This window comes from Mastigoproctus giganteus, chromosome 4 (genome assembly GCF_048544385.1).
Source record: "Mastigoproctus giganteus isolate SK-2022 chromosome 4, ASM4854438v1, whole genome shotgun sequence".
In the NCBI taxonomy this organism is placed as follows: Eukaryota; Metazoa; Arthropoda; class Arachnida; order Uropygi; family Thelyphonidae; genus Mastigoproctus; species Mastigoproctus giganteus.
Genome location: NC_143578.1, coordinates 152,332,445 through 152,345,453, shown reverse-complemented (window position 1 = coordinate 152,345,453; position 13,009 = coordinate 152,332,445). Strand labels below are relative to the sequence as shown.

General features: G+C 36.7%; 1 protein-coding gene across 1 annotated transcript in view; it reads right to left on the bottom strand.

Moving 5' to 3' along the window:
- The window catches only part of Rpn1 (regulatory particle non-ATPase 1), a 283,451-nt gene that overhangs the window by 66,743 nt on the left and 203,699 nt on the right, over positions 1 to 13,009 (bottom strand). Inside the window, exon 17 of the mRNA XM_090372974.1 lies at positions 3,250 to 3,418. Within this exon, the coding sequence (XP_090229100.1) occupies positions 3,250 to 3,418 (169 nt within the window). The remainder of the gene's footprint in view (positions 1 to 3,249; positions 3,419 to 13,009) is intronic.

Sequence of the window (13,009 nt, the reverse complement as noted above, 5' to 3'; positions counted from 1 at the left end):
TTAATGCATGTAGAATCACTGCTGATAAACAGATCAAGAGTACTGCTTCCTCTCATTGCTTCTCTAACATGCTACAGTAGAAAGCTGTCATCTAAGAAATCTGCAAGTCTTTCTAGTGTGTGAGTGACCAACCCACAAATTCCAGTCAACATCTGGAAAGTTAAAATCCCCTATTATAAGACATTCTGATTTACTGGCCCACTCTATTTCTCTGTATACCTCAACTGTTTGAAATACTCATCACAGTTATAGTCATTAGGCCTATAACACACTCTTCTCATTTTTGCTTTCCCGGTGCTGACACACAAAATTGACTCAACATTGCACTTGCCACCGATGTCAATTGTATCCACTTCTTTAGATTTAATATGCTTCTTAACTAAGAGAATAATAATATCTGCATTTGATGACTTAATACTTCAATTCATCATTGTCGATAGAAGACTCAGAAGTTGTACTTGTTTTTGAAAGTAATAATGCAGGTTTGAAGAAACTATCAAGTTATGTCTGAACAAATTTCTCTACTGCTGTTCTTTAATTAGGATCTCCATCATTGTTCTTAGGTGTTCATAATATGCTTGAAAATTTTGATTTGTTGAAGATCCACAAAATTGATTACTGCATCAATTCCACCTCTTTCAGAACTAAGAAGTTTCTTCTTAATTGTAGATTCTTGTAGTTCATCTAGTTCATTACCAGGGCTAGCCTGAAGCATTTTGGCACCCTGGGCAAAAAAAAAAATTATGTGTCCCTCCCCACTTCAAAGGTAATGAAATGCACAAGGAATTTTAATTCTATTTATTTTTAAGCTTCAAAAATTGCAATAACATAATGAACTGTAATTGAACAACATACTACTTTCAAGGCTATATCATACCTTACCCATTATTTAGTTGGTGATCAGAATGCTATTATAAAAATATCAGTAATATTATAACACTCTATTTCCAACAAGAGAATACAATACACACATTGTATTGTATTTTCTTGATGGAAATATAGAGAATACAATACACACATTTCAATACACTTATTAAAACTATTAATTATTATAATTATTGATCTCATAATTTACACAAACATGAAATTTTAAAACAACACAATTGAAATCAATAACATTTCTCTTCCTAGATTTCATGTCAGCAATGTTATTAATAACTTTTGAAAAATCCAATTTTGCTACTGTGTCATTTTCGATAGGTAGAATTGCCATCATATTGATCCTTGTCTGTCATGGATGACAGCAAGCTGTCATGGATATTTTCTTTAGTTTACTAAAACTTCTCTCACCACTTGCCACAGTTATAGGAATGGTTAGCGTAATTCACAATGCAATCCATAAGTTTGCTGGCATATCTTACATTTGAATTTATTAACTTCAAAATACCTAAAGCATTACTGGATATATTTTTCAGGCAAAAATAACAGCAATGCCTCAATTTCTTGGCATAACTCTTCACCATTTACATCACATTCATTGATATTACTAAGTTTCATTTCAAGTTTTTTGTGCCTTTTTAATAATTCATCATGGCCCAAATCTTTTTTAATATTGTACAAAAAATTCCAATTATCATAAAACTCTTCCATTTGTTGAAATCTTCCTGTCAGGGACATGGTTGCATTGTCTAATATTACATTAGAAACACTGTTTTGAAATCTTTTTTCTTCGCTTTCTTGTAGTGATTGGCCATTAAAATCATTAAGATGGGTGAATTGGGTATTTCTAAATTCGCATTTTACATTTATTCTTTCTGGTAAACATTTTGCTGATCTCAAGGCTTCTACATAACCAGAGTTTCTGTATTTCTTAAAAAATTCTGTACAATTCTTTATAAGCATGACTGCAGTGCCTTATATCCATGTCAGGACCCTCCACTGATTTGCTTACCGTATTGATTTTAAATAAAATATCATTCCACATGCAAAGGGTAATCAAAAAGCTAAAATCTCAATTGATTCAGCTTCATATGCATAAATGGATTCAGTGCTTGGGTTTTCAGTCAACTCAGTTAAGGCATTCCTTAATTTTAAAATTTCATTTTTAATAGCTTTAACACTTTCAACTCTATATTCCCATCTAGTAGATTGGAATGCTTGACCTCTAAACAAAGGTTTAGGGGGGTCAAGCATTTAATGTGTTTCTTCAGCAATCCCCCACCTATAATACCACCTATAATACCTATAATACACCTGGATAGCACTTTCTGGTAAGGGAAGCGCATAGGATGATAGTTAATATCCTTTTTTTATTAATTATTATTATTTATTTTATTATTTTTTTTGTTTTTATCATTGTTTTGTTCGGATTTTTTTTTTTTTTGGCTGGTGCAGCACAAGCCATAGGCTTTCTTGCGCCATGCGGCCATTACTAATACTAATACTAATACTATAAGCTGAAGCTGAAAACACCAAAAATCTCGTAGAAAATATTGAACTTGCTACACTGTCCCCGATTACTAAATTTCAAGGGTGACAAAGGCATAAAAAATGCTCATCAGTTGCGCTTTAAAATTCTAGCCTGGACACCTTTGTTTTTGCCTTTCATATTGACACCATGGTCGTAACCCTGGCCTCTACAATTCCTAAATCAAGTTTAAGATGTGTTAGCATTTCAGTGATTGATTCATATATTCCTCCACCTGTTGTTTCTGAGAGTGGATAGAAAGAAAGAAAATGTTTGTGTATTTAGATTTCATCAATCTCTACAACACTACTTTATATGATAGACTTCCTGGTAGGAATAGTAAACCTCATAATGTAAGACAGCTGCATTTCAGAGATCTCCGAGAAGTACCATGCTGGCGTACACTATGACAGGGCACGCCTGCTCGTGGGTTAATTTTTAGACTTTGGGGGCACCGTATGAATCAGTCATACGGTGCCCCCAAAATTCGCCACCCCTGGCAACTGCCAGGTGCTCAGGCAGGCTATGTTCATTACTATCAGTTTCTTCTTCAATAGCAGAATCCTTAACATCTGCAGCAATTTCTTCCTCTTTCAGAAGCTGAAATCCAGGATCTCCTTCTTCCAGTTCAAGCCAATCTTCTTATTCCAATTTTCTTAGCTCAATTCATAAAATATTTCTTGCATCAATCAATCCTAAGGCAAAAGCTGCTTAATATACAGCTGTGGAATTACTATCATGGGAAAATTTAATTTCTAGAATTCTAACATAAAAAATTAAATGAATTATAATTTTCTTATCTATAATCTTTTCAGATATATAAGGATGTCATTAAATATTACCTGCACCAACCATTCCTAAGGAAAAAATTGCATTATGTGCAACTTCGGGATCGCTATCATGAGAAAATTTGCTTAAAGTTTCAAGTATATTTAGTTTTGGATTAGAGACTGATATCAGAGCAAGGGCAAGTGGTACTGCACGCTTTATAACAGGCTCTCCATAGCGAAGCTGGAAAAAAAAGAGAAAAAAGAAGTTATGACAAAAAAAGAAAATCACTCCAGAATTATGTACTTTTCACCATATCAAATGCATAAGAGATCAATTAATGTTGATGGAAAGTAAAGTTACATGAAGGTGATATATATAAAAGTATGCAAATGTGTACAAATGTATCCCCAATTCACAAGGGGATCAAAGGGTGAAACAAGTAATTACAGACCAGTTAGTTTAGCTTCTGTTCTGGGTAAAATAATGGAGTCACTGGTTAAAGGAACCATGCAGGATCATCTAGACCAGCATTTCCCAGACTGTGTTCCATGAAAAATCATAATTAATATTTAAAAAAATAATATAAAATAAATAAATTTTTCATATTTGTACCTTTTTTGTATCATTATAATTTTTAACAATTTTTTTTTGGTTATTAATTTTTTTTGGTTAATACTGGCATACACTAATAATCAAAGGAACACTTTTGCATAGAGAAGTATGCGTAGAGGTAATGACATACAGTCAGTCCTCGTATAATACGTGTTTACACTACATGAATTCGATCATACACAATTTATAAATAGTGGAACCACGTCACATATAACACAAACCGAATTCGCTTATGCACAATTTGGCAATGTTTCCAAGTATTTTACTCATTTTAAAGAACAATTACAGTATAAAAAGAGCAAAAATGAGGAGGCATGTTTTATAGACAAACAAAGCACAAGTGTAGCAACTGAGTAAACAATGCAGTAAGTGCTGCATTCAGCTGTTGTGATTCTGCCACCTTTGGCTGCCATTTACAAGGAATGGCAGCCAAAGGTGGCGGAATCACAATTACGAGATTCTTCGCAATTACGAGATTAGTTCTGTAGTAGTGCGGGAAACTAGTAAGCATAACTAAACTCGCTTCCTTGTATAAACATTTTTTTGATAATTATCAGTATTTCGAAATATCATTAAAATAAATGACCAGGGATTTGTGGTTGAAAAAAGGAAATTTAAAACGAGAAGCAAGTACTTCTAGTATGGTAACTGCGGTCGATGAAAACAAACACACTTCAAAGTGAGGATGAACAATTGCAGCCTTTTGTTCCCCAAAAACCTGAAGTGGTTTTTGGGGAACAAAAACCAGGAATCAAATAATAAAAGACCAAATCGAAAGTATGATGACAGTTATTTGAATTTTGGCTTTACATGTGTCAGAAATGTTGCTGTTGTTATGTGAGTTTCTGGCACAAAGGCTACTTTGGCCATACTGTGCCTACCAAAGGTAGTGTTGGAAAGAAAGATGCTCCTGATGCACAGTGTTGTATGTAATAAAATACTAGCAAACAGTTCTTTGGCTCCTGCTAAACATATGTTCCGTAAATACAGTCTGTCCTCGTATAGCACGATAGTTGTGTTCCTAGAAACCCTGGTGCAATGCAAAATTGTGCAATATAAACAACGGGCCCTATGGGAAAATTGGGGTTAGGTGCCGACCACCCAAGATTGAACACACATTTGGAACCAAAACATTACCAAACACAATAAATAATCGAGTAATTTTAATCGTTATAAAATACTTACGTAATTTATAACGATTAAAATACGTAATAAAAAATAATATTATAATATATATATTTTTTATTATAATATAATAAATAATAAAAAATTTATTATTTATTATTTATTATATTATAATAAAGTATTTTTAGTATTTTTTAATACTAAAAAAGTATTTTTTACGAATAAACTACGTATTTTATTACGACTATTACGTAATAAAATATTGCTAATGCTTTTGCTTCTATTGTAAGCAAACTTGTTTTTTGTTTGATTTTCTATCCCAACAGATGACAGCCATTCCATCTCTTCCAATTCTTGCGTCTTAATCTAATGGATTTTAATTACACTTTGAGTTGTTCCCGCTATGAAAGTTGTTTTTATTTTCTCCGCATTCTTTGTAATTCTCGGCGTTGCCTCATTTAGGTCTGTAGTACGTGCAATATCACACGGTCTTTCATTTCGCTCAAAGCGTTTCACAATTTCATATTTTTTCTCTATCGACAGAGGCGGACTGGCCATAAGCCTTACCGGGGAAACCCCGGTGGGCCGGAGGCCCGTGTGATTTTGGCCATAAACCGTAGTATGAGGCCACTATAAATTTTCCCGGGTAAGAATTTTTGACCCAGTCCGCCTCTGTTTATCGATATTGCTTTTGTTTTTTTCTCTCTGAATCTGCAGTGTCTTTGCCAGGACGCTTCCTTTTCACACCTTTTAAGTATTTTACTAATTTTTAAGGAATAAAGCGCAATTACAAAACGAGGAGGCACGCTTAATACACATAAACAAAGCTGCGCGCGTGTAGAAACTGAATAAACAACATCGTAAAGGCCGAGATACACTATTAACACCTCACATTTTACTAAAGCACATTTCTGGGGGTTACTACCATAAAACAATAAAAACAATTTCCAGTTGCGTTTCTGCTAGTGGAATCTGTTATAAACTGGTAGTAAACTCCATCTAATTGCATTTGCGATTATATCGATAGCTGGAATTGTGTTGGTTTTTACGTTATTAAGGTGAAATGTGTTTCCCCTTCACTGATATAAAAACAAATACATTTTCAGAATCTTCTCTTCATTTCTATCGTGTTGCGTTCGGTTGGGGTGATTCCGCGTTCGACTGCCATTTCTTGTAAACACAAAGGCGAATCGTGCATAAGCAAATTCGGTTCGTGTTATATAAGATAACGTTCCCCTATTTATAAATCATGTATGATCGAATTCGTGTAATGTAAACACGTGTTATACGAGAACCGACTGTATATAAGTGTTCTGCAAATATATTGTGAGATGAAAAGTGTTCTGCCACTAAAAAAGTTTGGGAAATGCTGATCTAGACAAGGCTGCAGTTATAGTTCAGACAGCATGGATTTATTAAGGGGAAATCTTAACTGACCAATCTGATTGGATACTACAATATGGTCACAAAGGAACTGGATGCAAAAAAATAAATTTTTATATCATATACTTGAATTTCAGGAAATCCTTTTGATACTGTAGCACAGTGGTTTTTGACCTTTTTTTAATAACGGCACTTTTAAGTAAATTATTTTATTTTGTGGGACCCCTACTCAATTTTCTGCCTGTTAGATCCAATTCTGTGTGTGTGTGTGTGTGTGTGTGTGTGTGTGTGTGTGTGTGTGTGTGTGTGTGTGTGTGTGTGTGTGTGTGTGTGTGTGTGTGCACGTGCACAAATATCTAATATTTAAAAACATGTTATATGATAGTTATTACATATATAATATCGGTGTTTAGATACACCATAGACAACTCTTAAGAAACTACAAAGTAGTTGTTGTCGGCATCATTTGCTCTTTCTCATATTGTGCTCTGCCTTCACGACGAGTTGCCATGATATTGCACTACTTCGAATAAGTAACGCTTCACTGATAGAGAAGACTATTGTTACTTATTCTCAGTTGAGTACCACCACCCAGACAGCGCTGTTTCATGGCTATTGGACAATCATCAGTGGGTGGGCAGGTACCCTGGTATTGCTGACATGACGACCCAGTTGTGAAGATAATCACACAATATGAGAGATGCCAAGAGGTGTAGATGTCAATATTTAAAATAAATATTGTTTCATGGCCAATAGCCATGAAACAGTGCTGTCTGGGTGGTGGTACTCAACTGAGAATAAGTAACAATAGTCTTCTCTATCAGTGAAGCGTTACTTATTCGAAGTAGTGCAATATCATGGCAACTCATCGTGAAGGCAGAGCACAATATGAGAAAGAGCAAATGATGCCGACAACTACTTTGTAGTTTCTTAAGAGTTGTCTATGGTGTATCTAAACACCGATATTATATAGATACCAAACTCTTAAAGTATTATGCCTTGTGCATTTATTTATTTTAAATATTGACATCTACACCTCTTGGCATCTCTCATATTGTGTGATTATCTTCACAACTGGGTCATCATGTCTGCAATACCAGGGTACCTGCCCACCCACTGATGATTGGCCAATAGCCATGAAACAGTGCTGTCTGGGTGGTGGTACTCAACTGAGAATAAGTAACAATAGTCTTCTCTATCAGTGAAGCGTTACTTATTCGAAGTAGTGCAATATCATGGCAACTCGTCGTGAAGGCAGAGCACAATATGAGAAAGAGCAAATGATGCCGACAACAACTACTTTGTAGTTTCTTAAGAGTTGTCTATGGTGTATCTAAACACCGATATTATATAGATACCAAACTCTTAAAGTATTATGCCTTGTGCATTTATTTATTTTAGATAGTTATTACAATAATATAACTATAAACAAAATTACAATTCATAATACAAATTATATATACATGTAATAATTTTATTCTTTATATAGAGGTACTAAATAAACATCAATTATTGATCACCACAAAATTAAAAAGATACTGTACATCTTTTTATGTTTAAATAAACATATAGAGTCAGTCCTCGTATAACACGTGTTTACACTACACGAATTCGATCATACATGATTTATAAATAGGGGACTGATATCTTATATAACACGAACCGAATTCGCTTATGCATGATTCGCCTTTGTGTTTACAAGAAATGGCAGTCAAACGCAGAATCACCCCAACCGAACACAACACGATAGGAATGAAGAGAAGATTCTGAAAATGTATTTATGTTTTTTATATCAGTGAAGGGGAAATACGTTTCACCATAATAATGTAAAAACCAACACAATTCCAGCTATCGGTATAATCACAAATGCAATTAGATCGAGTTTACTACCAATTTATAACAGATTCCACTAGCAGAAACGCAACTGGAAATTGTTTTTATTGTTTTATAGTAGTAACCCCTAGAAATGTGAGGCATTAATAGTGTATCTCTGCCTTTACGGTGTTGTTTATTCAGTTGCTACACGTGCGCAGCTTTGTTTATGTGTATCAAGCATGCTTCCTCGTTTTGTAATTGTGCTTTATTCCCTAAAAATGAGTAAAATACTTAAAAGGTGTGAAAAGGAAGCGTCCTGGTGAAGACATTGCAGATTCAGAGAGAATAAGAAAAGCAATATCGATAAACAGAGGCGGACTGGGTCAAAAATTCCTACCCGGGAAAATTTGTAGTGGCCTCATACTATAGTTTATGGCCAAAATCACACCGGCCTCCGGGGTTTCTCCGGTAAAGCTTATGGCCAGTTGGCCTCTGTCGATAGAGAAAAAATATGAAATTGTGAAACGCTTTGAGCGAAATGAAAGACCATGTGATATTGCATGTGCTACAGACCTAAATGAGGCAACACTGAGAATTACAAAGAATGCAGAGAAAATAAAAACAACTTTAATAGCAGGAACAACTCAAAGTGTAATTAAAATCCATTAGATTAAGACACAAAGAATTGGAAGAGATGGAATGGCTATCATCTGTTTGGATAGAAAATCAAACAAAAAACAAGTTTGCTTACGATAGATGCAAAAGCATTAGCAATATTTTGTTACGTAATAGTTGTAATAAAATACGTAAGTATTTTATTACAACTATTACGTAATAAATTGTAATAAAATAATTGTAATAAAATACATAAGTATTTTATTACAATTATTTATTGTGTTTGGTAATGTTTTGGCTACAAATGTGTGTTCAATCTTCGGTGGTCGACACCTAACCCTATTTTACCCACAGGGCCCGTTGTTTATATTGCACGATTTTGCATTGCACGAGGGTTTCTAGGAACACAACTATCGTGCTATACGAGGACTGACTGTATATTTAAAAAAAAAGTTTAAGTAACTTAAACCCAAATTATGTGGCACCCCTGGAATGTTGTGGCACCATTAGGTGCTAGGGTGTCGCAGCACCCTACTTGAAAACTTCTGCTGTAGCACATAAAAGACTGCTGCACAAATTGTAGCGGTATGGCATTAAGAGCAAGTTGCTGCTGTGGATAAAAGGATGGTTGTATGGAAGAACACAGAGTGGTTTTTTTTTTGGTAGTCGTTGGCACATTGGCTTCTGTGGCCATAATGCACCTCCCAAGGTTTTTGCAGTACTTTGATACAAGACTGAGGCGGGATTCGAACCCGCAACCTTTGGGTTGCCAGGCAGGCACTTTACCCACCCGGCTAGCACGGTCGGCCACAGAGTGGTAATTATGGACATTACTCTTTGTAGACTAATGTTATTAATGGAGGCCCCAGGGTTAAGTGTTGGGTCCATTGTTTTCTATATTTATCAATGATACAAAGGGTACTAGGAAAGTTTTGCAATACAGCTTTGTTTATTTAATTTTTTCAAAGTAATTTCCTCTACATTCAATACACCTCTCCATCCTCCGAAACCAATCTTTAAACCAGTTCTGCCAAGTTTCACTAGGGAGTAAAGCACACTCGTTGTCTCAAGCCCGTAGAAGGTCCTCATCACTGGAAAACCGCCTCCCTTTTAGCTTAATTTTCACATGCGGGAACAGTGCAAAGTCGCAGGGAGCAAGGTCTGGACTGTAGAGAGGGTGCTCGAGAAGTTTCAGTCCTGTCGTGGTCAAATATTCGGTGCAGGCTTTGGCGCAGTTAGCTGGAGCATTATTGTGATGGAGGTACCAGGTGTCCATTCTTGACTTTGGCTGCAGGTTCTTCGTAGATCCAATGACTTTAGGCAGGCATTGTTCAGTATACCACTTAGCTGTGACTGTCTTCTGCGTGTCCAAAACGACACGTTCCACAATTCCACTCGATTTGAAAAATACAGCTATCATTTTCTTCTTTACAGATCGGGATTTTCTGACAATTACGGGTGTGTCGTCATCATCAAAGACCCAAACTTTGTTTTGAGCCTTGGTCGGCAGATCGTAATAGTACAGCCAAGTCTCGTCACCTGTCACGATGTTGTTCACATACCGAGATTGTCCCTTATCAAACTTTTTTAACATCTCCCGGCACCAAGTCACACGTCGTGTCATCTGCTCTTCAGTCAGTTGATGCGGCACCCAGAGAGAACAAAGTTTCTTCACGTGCAAATGATCTTGCAGAATCGAACGAATTGCTGGTGCATTTAGGCCCAAAGTATCCTCTATCTGTTGGTAGGTCACTCGCCTGTTTTCGTCAAGCATTTTCCTCACAGCAGTAACATTTTCCTCCGTAACTGACGTTCGTGGCCTTCCCGGCCTCTCAGAATCCTCCAGAGTGAAATTTCCCCTTTGGAATTTTCTATACCACCTGATTATCGTTGTACGATGTTGACAATCATCATCTAGTGCAAGAGTCATTTCTTCTAAGCACTGGTCTATGGTTAAACCACGCACGAAATTATACCGCAAAACTGTCCTTATCTCATTTCGTGACCACGATGCCATCGCAAGCACTTTACACTCTCACTACTAATGAATAACTGAGCCTATCGACTTGGCGCGGCGGCTACTATGCACGTATGAACATGTCTCAACATGCAGCAACAAGCAGCTTCCTGTGATTCATTGTTGCGTCATATTGCAAAACTTTCCTAGTACCCTTTGTATTGATGAAGGTCTATCGGGCTTAATATCCAAGTTTGCAGATGATACAAAGGTTGGCAATGACAGTATGCTGCTCAACAGGATCCACAAAAGTTGCACAGATGAGCTGAGAACTAGCAACTCAAGTTTAACACTGAAAAATGCAAACTACTGCATATGGGTAACAGTAACCCCAGAGTAGTAGTAGTAGCATGTGATGCAAGAAAGCAAGTGTATGAGATTATGCAGCATCAGCCAAAAAAAAAAAAATCACACCATTCCCTCCAAATGCCTGTCCAGTTCCTACTTAAATTTATTTAACCTATCAACTTCCACAACGACAGATGGAAGTTTGTTCCAGCAATTAACCACCCGCTGGCTAAAGGCAAATTTCCGCACATCTATTCTACAACTGTCTTTCCTTAATTTGAATTTATGCCCCCTTAGGTTCGTAATCTGAACAAGTGGAAGGATTCCATCAGAATTCAGTGTGCTCAACCCATTCAAGGCCTTATACACCTCAATTAGATCACCGTGAACGTGCCTAGTCTTCAGACACTGTAATTTGCAAAACTTAAGCCTTTTTTTGTAAGAGCAACCCTTTGTTCCATTCACTACTCTTGTTGCCCTTCTCTGTACACGCTCAAGCAAATCTACATCCTTCCTAAAATGAGGCCTCCAGACCTGTACGTAATATTCAAGGCGGGACAATCACCTCCTTTTTCCCTGCTAGTAAAATTCCTATATATCATTGACAAAACCCCATGACCTGCCCAGGCAGCCTGTCTGCATTGCTCAGAAAACTGTAATTTGCAAAACTTAAGCCTTTCTTTGTAAGAGCAACCCTTTGTTCCATTCACTAATCTTGTTGCCCTTCTCTGTACACACTCAAGCAAATCTACATCCTTCCTAAAATGAGGCCTCCAGACCTGTATGTAGTATTCAAGGCGGGACAATCACCTCCTTTTCCCTGCTAGCAAAATTCCTATATATCATTGACAAAACCCCATGACCTGCCCAGGCAGCCTGTCTGCATTGCTCAGAAAACTCCTATCTGACTGCACAATTACTTCCGCATCTTTTTCATTTTCTACCACCTTAAGTGTAGAACCACACAGTTGGTACGTTTCTACCCATATGCAGTACTTTGCAATTGTCAAGGTTAAACTTCAGTTGCCACTTCTTAGCCCATCTGCCCAAATTTTCTAGATCCTGTTGCAGCAGTGTACTGTCATTAGTGTCATTAACAACCCTGCCAACCTTTGTATCGTCTGCAAACTTGGACATTAAACCTGATATATCATCATCAATATCATTTATAAATACAGAAAACAACAATGGACCCAACACTGGACCCAGAGGGACTCCACTAATAACATTAGTCCACGAAGAGCCGTGTCTGTTGATTACCACCCTCTGTCTTCTCCCACTCAACCACCCTTTTATCCATTGTAGCAACTTACCCTTAATACCATTCTGCTCCAATTTGTACAATAGTCTTCCATGCGCAACAGTGTCAAAAGATTTCCTGAAATCCAAATATATGATATCAAAATTATTTTTTCCATCCAGTTCCTTTGTAACCACATCATAATATCCTATCAAATTTGTCAGACAAGACTTTCCCTTAACAAACCCATGCTGTGTCGGAATTATTGCTGCAGTCTTGTCTAGATGATCCTACAATGCATCTTTAACCAGTGACTCCATTATTTTACCCGGAACAGAAGTTAAACTAACTGGTCTGTAATTACTCGTGTCACCCTTCGATCCCCTTTGTGAATTGAGGATACATTTGCACATCTCCAGTCCGTGGGAACCTCCCCTGAGTCCAAGGATGCTCTCATAATTATGGTTAAGGGTTTGCTTAGTTGCTTTGCCGCCTCCTTTAATATAATTGGATAGATCCCATTCACCCCAGGTGCCTTTCTTATGTTTAACTTCAACAATTTCTCCTCCAATTTGCTCTCAGTTATTACAAAATCATTAAGCACCCTGCTACAATTTGATAACCTTCTGCCATTTTCAAACCTTAATAACTCCTCATGTGCAAATGTAGATGCAAAATACTCATTCAGTTTGTTTGCTATCTGAGCAGGATCATCAACAGTCGATTATCGAGTAAC